The 7179-nt window shown below is 47.3% G+C and overlaps 1 protein-coding gene across 1 annotated transcript; it reads right to left on the bottom strand.

Annotated features, from left to right (window-relative positions):
- Nucleotides 1-6058: 6058 nt before the first annotated feature.
- On the bottom strand, nt 6059-6547 carry H257_16050 (hypothetical protein; the record flags this gene model as incomplete). The annotated part of the gene is made up of 1 exon (XM_009844369.1): nt 6059-6547. The coding sequence occupies one exon, from the start codon at nt 6545-6547 to the stop codon at nt 6059-6061; it is 489 nt and encodes a 162-aa protein (XP_009842671.1).
- Between the last annotated feature and the right edge of the window lie 632 nt (nt 6548-7179).

Below are 7179 nucleotides of genomic sequence, written 5' to 3'. Positions count from 1 at the left end.
AGGAATTTTGGTGTGGATTAGGCGTTTTTTGTGTGGAATTCGGTGAATTGTGTGTTGTGCTCGGCGAAGTTTGTGTGGAATTCGGGATTTATATTGTGTTATTGGGTCGTGTGTGTTTTTCGTTAAAATTTGTGTTTTTTTCGGTCGTTTCTGTGTGTATTTCGTTATTTAGTGTGTGACAAAAAAAGGTCCTCAGCCACAATCGTCTCCTCCAGGATCGATTTCTGTGATCAAAAGTCAGCATGATGTGCAAGGCAGTGTCGAGCACAGCATCGTAGCAACTCAGGGAAGGGTGGCATTGACACCACATTACCTCACGTCAGTAGCATGGTATTATCCCATGCTCCGCGTTCAATCAACACACTCGTGACTCCTTTGGAGAGCTCACATAAAGACTGGTCACGATGGTCTTCTGGGAATGTCATTGCTTGAGCAATAAAGAGCCATGCCAACCGTCACGGAGCCTTGGCTGCTTGGACCCCGGATTTAGATTCATGCTGGACGTTCGGAGAGCATCGACAGCATAAGCTGCGTGGTTGGTTGATTGGTCAAACGTGAACAACGCGGTGCATCCGGGGTGTAAAGCCGCAAACGCAGGAAGAACTCTTTGTGTTAACTGCTTGATCACATGCTCACTGGTCCAGTAGCCCTCCTGGGCCTTGCCAACATGCAGCTCCTCTGTGACAAACAATGGTTTAGATTCTCCCAGCATAAATAGGCGGCCATGACATAGGCAAGAAATTCAGACACCATAATTGAGCGCCCATGTCCCATTTTAGGGAGATTTGGGTGGGCTGTATTCTTCCAAACCATTCCCCGTCGTCGTTGGCGTAGAAGATGGATTCGTCGTGAGTCACCCACACAACCTGCTCCTGTGAGACGTTATTGGGAGACTCCAAAATGTCCATGGCCTCCCACGAAAATGACCCCATGCGCTCGCTAAGACTCAGCCATGTCGAGCAGAAACCTTTCGGTATTCCACAACATCTTGTCGCTCATGGCCATCGACATAAACATCCTTCTTCCACGAGCCGAACTTGTACCCGGGATGTACCATCCATCGCTGGGCCGTGGCTTCTGACACAGTTGATTTCATCGCACCTTAAAATTTAATATGACTGTGAAGTAGAATATACTTTGGGAAAAACTTTCGCATTACCTGTGAGCTCGGGGATGATAGATTCATTGAGGTGTAATCGAAAGTTGTGAGGAGTGCGTTGAAGGCCGAGTTAACCGCAGCCATTGCCCACACGTACTCAAGAAATCCTCGTCGTGAATAAGGGACGGCGTCTTCTGGTGCCGACCTCGTCTAGAGCTCGGAAGGCAACCAAAGCGTTGATATTACTGACACCAATTCAACACCGTGCGTGGTCCGAGGTGGAATGCGGCAGGCAGTACGGTGGCCGCAGCAGCACAAGCGTCACGTCGAGTTGAGCCATCCAGACGACACTCAAAGAACTTTGCAAGCACAGCCAATTGGACAAACACAGGGGTGGCGGTCTTCTTGTCCACCAAACGTTCGTTGAGCAAATCGAAACACTGCTGGTCCGAGCGGATAATGGAGAAGGTTGGAGAGGCTGCTGGAAGGGCTGAAGTGGATTCGTCAGGAAGCGTTGATGGGCAACAGGGTTTACCAAGTGTCCAAAGAGGACATTGGACACGCCCTGAGAGCTTTGCTTTTAACGCAGTCTTGCGTCGTTTGCTGCGTGAACTAGTTCCATCGTAATAGGATGTGTGGTGTAAAGCCTTTGAACAAGGTCACCCATTCCTTGACTGGCAAGGAGTTTAGTCCAAATGTCGGGGTTCAAGTACAATGGTTCCTCTGATGGCGTGTCGTCACATACAGATTCTCCTTCAAGCGCTGGATCCTCTCCGTGCTGTTGTTGTTGGCCGAACTGACCTGAAATTCTTCGGTCAGCAGCTCTTGCAGCCTGTTGGCGCTTGGACCGGCGACCCATGTGAGGAGTGGTGCATCCAGATAATCATATCAAAGGTGCATCCGGTTACGTTGTATACAAATATCAAGTACGAGGGACAAGCACCCCTAATGCCAAAATCTGGTAGGTCCCATATATTTCCGTTTATGGGGTGCCGTCACGGCAAATCCTATTTCTCCACCATTTTTGCGATTCAGGAAAATCTACGCTATAACATTTCTTCTTTAGACGCCCCTCTATGGATCTTAAGGCTTTGAATGCGTGGTTTCCATAAATCCTAGACGTAATAGTCACTAAGTACGACCCCATATTTTTGTAGTCTTTAGCTGACTTGCACCATACGTACTCCGGAGTCTCCCTCCACCGCTGCGTCGCCGGATTTGTGAAATTCTACTGCAACTCTGCGATCTCATGGATCGCTAAGAGACTACGCAGCACAGTTCTCTCGACCACCGAGACAGAACTTATGATTATTTGCACAGTAGAACAAGAATACTTGTGCATCAAGCAGTCAGCAGGTTAGATGGGTCATCCCATCACCTCAGCTATTACCCTCGATGAGGACAATCAAAGCACCATCCAGGAAGTGAACAACTCGGGTCACCATGGGCGCACCAAACATATCAATGTGCGCTACCATTTCATCAATGACCTTGTCGAACAACAATGTTTCGACTTGAGTACACAGATACACGACTCCAAGTCGCGGATATCTTCACCAAACTATTAGACATTACAACGTTCTGCGCACTGCGCAGTAAACTAAGAGTGGAGCAGCTGCAGCCCTCCGACCCCTTTGACCACGCCAAGGAGCATAAACTCAGGCCTCTCAACCCGTGACCAGTCCCATCATGTACGGAGGACGCTCCAACCGTGATAGGTCAGACAGCGGAGGGTGACGGCATCCCGGTGGTCACTCGATCCATCCGGTCTCATCCCCGGTATGTCATACAAAATGACCAATTGGTAGGGACCCGCGAAGAGGGATGTCCGAAGAGTTTCGTCCTGGACATAAGGCGGTATAAACATAGGTAGTTACGCTCACTGAGTCTAACCGCTATCCTCTTGCTGCACTATGGACACCTGATTCCGGTGACAGTGCGTGGAGTTGTTGGGAGACAGTCAGAACACTCTGTTCTGTCATGAACATCACCACTGCCCTGAAGCCTCATGTTTCCTTAGGATGCCGTATCCGGATTGGCTAGCCATTTGCTAGTCCGTAGAGCCTTTAGAGCCAGTTGTTCTCACTGACGACTAAGCTAATTCACTTTCCGTTTCACCCGCAACCACGCAGTGTTCCCCCTGGCTTTTGCACCTTTCCACTACATATACACCTAGACTGAAGACCCACTGCGTCCGTCGGGTAAGTCTTTCGTAGGTATGGTGAGGGTAGCATGAACTAACTGTAAAGTGCAGTGCCACTTGCTCACGTGTAAGCATAACTACAACGAGCAGCGGCCTCCTTATGACGGATATCGCATTCCTATATTGGGTATTTACGAGGATCGTCAACAATGACCGAAATTTATCACGATCGTCCAAGGCGGGTATTTGGGAAATATTTTTATTCCAAATGGTCCAACTTGTTTTCATTGGTTAAAAGCACTGGAGTACCCGGTGAAACGAACTTGGTTACTTAAAACACATAGCGACATATTCCTTGCACATTTTAACGAAGTCCATTGCCGATGGTGGCGCCAAGAGGCGCTGGCATGCTGCAAAAGACAGATGGGCGCAGCGAAAATGCTCATGTGTGTCATAAGGTTAGCTGTGCTATCTACTAACCATGACCTGCCGCGGACCCCCTGCCGATCCGCCACGAATCCTGTGCATCGACCGAAGAGTGTTGTGTTGGTCAAACTACTCTACAGCCCATGAAACAGCGGTATGCAGTAGAAGGGTGACAAGAACGATGGCCGCGATAGCAAGATGTTCATGAACACGACGTTGTGGCGCAATGGAAGCGCGCCTGCTTGCAGAAGACCTGGGTTCGCAGCGATGTCAACTTAGAATTTACAGTCGAGATGGTGTTTACCGGTATACAGTACATTTTGTACGTATTGTTAGCATTTCAATCAATGTCGTATATTCAAAGTTTAAAACACGAAGAGCGACAAGACCACTCGGGAGCTTGACCTCCACCGCTTAGTCACGGTCATCCGAAGAGTTGCGTTGCTGGTTACTCGCGCTATGAGTAGTGGTAGCCGCTGTGGTAGCAGGCTGGGTGCCGCAGCTGAAGATGCGGTGGAGCTCATAACCAGTGGGAAGGTGCAAAAACAAGGAGTAACACTGGGTGGTTGCGGGTGAAAAGGAAAGTGAATTACCTTAGACGCCAGTGAGAACAACTGGCTCTATAGGCTCTACGGACTAGCAAATGGCTAGCCAATCAGGACACGGAATCCTAATGATGTAATGTATCATGGATATGGCTGGCTATCTACTATGTGAGGAAAAACCTCTAAAAGGCACAAAAACCTCCTACTAGCTCCAGCCAATGCTGTACCTCAGGCTTCAGGGAAGTGGTGATGGTCATGACAGAACAGGGTGTTCTGACTTATGTGACCCCATTGGAGATCCCTACCGTATTCCGGCGGGACTTGTACCCCCGATTTTTACAATCGGAGGAGTTGTACCCATTTCTCTCTTCAAGGCCTGTTTGGAAGATTCTGGGCTTTGCTCATGGAGTTGTACCTATACATCAGCTATTGGTTGATAATCATCCAATTAACTGTACATAATCATGTTTCATTTCTCGGCGACGGATGGATCTGAAGGCTGTCGATATTGTTGGTGTCTCGAGTGGTGAGGGCACGCGTTCGTGCACCTGCCATGAGATATGCGGCGTCAGCTTAACTGTCGACGATCTCGTCGTGTTTTCACTTGCTGTACAAGATGACCGTTAAAACCTCAAAGAGGTTATGAAGGTATATCGTCTGGTAGGCACCGAGCAAGACTGCCATGTTGGATGCCACCCCCTGCGTCTACTCAAGCACAAGGACGTGATAAAAAACACGATTGCATTGGTTGTGGAGGACCTGCGTGTATCACCCAGTCAAGCGCAGCGTGTGCGTTCAGATCGAAATGTCGGCATAGTTAAGACAGTTATGTTCGAACACATTCAAGAGTACCATGCAAGCATCGGAAGTTAGTGTGAAGATAAGTGTTGCATCTAAACTACAAGGCGACGTCATGATGGTTTCAAAAGTGACGACAACAAAGTCGCGGCTTCATCAAGCCAATCAAATTCAGATGAGGTCGCACGTATTAGCCAATCCTAGCATCTTTCACGATTTGAAAGCATTTGACTTTCCGTACGGGGCTGTACCTATTTGGATCAGATTTTGGCTACATTTTTGGGAGTACAGGTCCCGCCGGAATACGGTACTACTCCGTTCCACAAAAACTGTCAGGTAGATTTTCACTTGATTAAAGTATGCACTGGACAATTGAAACGACTTGTTTTTTGTATGCCACTCCAAAACACCATAACCCGCACCAAAAATTTTATTGTATTTTTTTAATGTCTCATTCAAGAGACTTGACCATGGCATCGAGGTGAACCTCCTCACCAAGTCGGCTATTCAAATGAGCCAAAGCGCTCTCGTAGGACGAGGCATCAAACTCGACAATATACGATGCAAAGTCTGCAATGAGAGCGTCCTTCATATACGATGCAAAGTCTGCAATGAGAGCGTCCTTCTTCATGTGAGAAAGCTTAAACTCGTTGCGGCCATGTATTTCAATGGACAATTCCATAACTTTTTGAAGGGTTACGAAAGTTTTTGCAAGCGTGTCAGTCGGCAACTCATAGAACGCATTTTCTACAGCAACAATAAGCTCCTCGATGGTTCGAGTGCACTTTTGGTACTGTAGGCTTTGAATAGAATTAAAGAATCCTAAAGCTAACCGTTGAAATCGGGGTTGTTCGGGGGTTGGTTAGCCACTCCAATGCCATAAACTCCATGTACACAAAGCTTTTCTGTCGTTACATTTCTGTGCGGGCTTGCATTGTCTTGTTGGACCAGCACATTACCCCGTATGCCACATCTAGGAAACTTTTCCTGGATGGCGGGAACAACCTAATTTAATATTGTATTAAAATAAAGTGGTGCGTCGACGGTTTATGGGGTGGTGACCATGGCGCCCTTCGGCCTGTTCTTGCTTCCACGCTGCGCTGGCGTCACTTGAACGAAGGGCCAAAAAACAACCTTCGCGTCCCATGCCTTCTTGCCGTGTGGGTCATATCGCGGTCTAGCCACAGTGGCAAGGAACATCACATTGGTGATAAAACGCTTTGACTTGACAGCCCGAACAGTGACCTCTTCGTCGTCGTACACATAGTACCTACCTTTAACCTTCGTCAAGTAGAACCACTTTTCGTCTACATGCACATAGTCGTGCATGTCGTTGAAAAGATAGCGTCCACCTGGCAAAGGACGAACGAAGGACATGGCAAACTTGAGCCATTCTCCAACGTTTGCAGGGATGTGATGGGGCTTGACGTAGTTTGACCGCGCCTTGAAGCGAGGATTCTTCTTCATGTGGCTAATGATCGTCGTTATGGGGATTCCACACGCGGCCGACAGAGAGCGCAAGATCTGTTGTTCCATTTGTGGCACGTTTCGGATCGCAGCTTCAATTTCGTCGCTTGTTAGGAGTGCTTGGCGTCCAGAGTTCCCTGGAAAAGTACAACCTCATACATCACTAGTTGCATAAACTTATAAAAATATCTTGTTTGATTTATACGTCGAGTTGTAGGCTTTAGCTGACTTGCACCATAGTATTAATAATACTTCGAAGTATTACCAGTACTCCGGAGCAGGCTTCGGAAACCCATAAGGGTAGGGAAAATTATTTCCCCTTTTTTCCCTATATTTAAGGAGTGAAGCCTCCTACCCTTGGAAAATAAGTAGGGTACAAGGAGTGAATATTTCCGTAAGTAAAAAATAAGGGGCCCATAGAAAAAGTATTTCTTCCAGTTGGACAAACGCGCTAAGTTACAGTGTACAGTATTGACAGGCACTCGTGCCAGAAAAGGTTGCGTACCACAAATAGCAAGATAAGGGGAAGTCCCAAGTATTACTAGTAGTAGTTTTCAGAAATAGCATGAGCCAATCAAAATCGATTTATCTCATTTTTTTATACTATTTAGAAAAAGAAGTGAAGGACCACTTTTTCTACTCTTGGTATAGTAAGTAAGCTGCGTAAAAAATCGCAGAAAAAGAGAAAAAAATACTACGAA

The sequence above is a fragment of the Aphanomyces astaci genome, assembly GCF_000520075.1.
Source record: "Aphanomyces astaci strain APO3 unplaced genomic scaffold supercont1.79, whole genome shotgun sequence".
Taxonomy (NCBI): domain Eukaryota; phylum Oomycota; class Saprolegniomycetes; order Saprolegniales; family Verrucalvaceae; genus Aphanomyces; species Aphanomyces astaci.
Note: the sequence above shows the minus strand (reverse complement) of the source record. Positions and strands in the feature narration are given on the sequence as shown.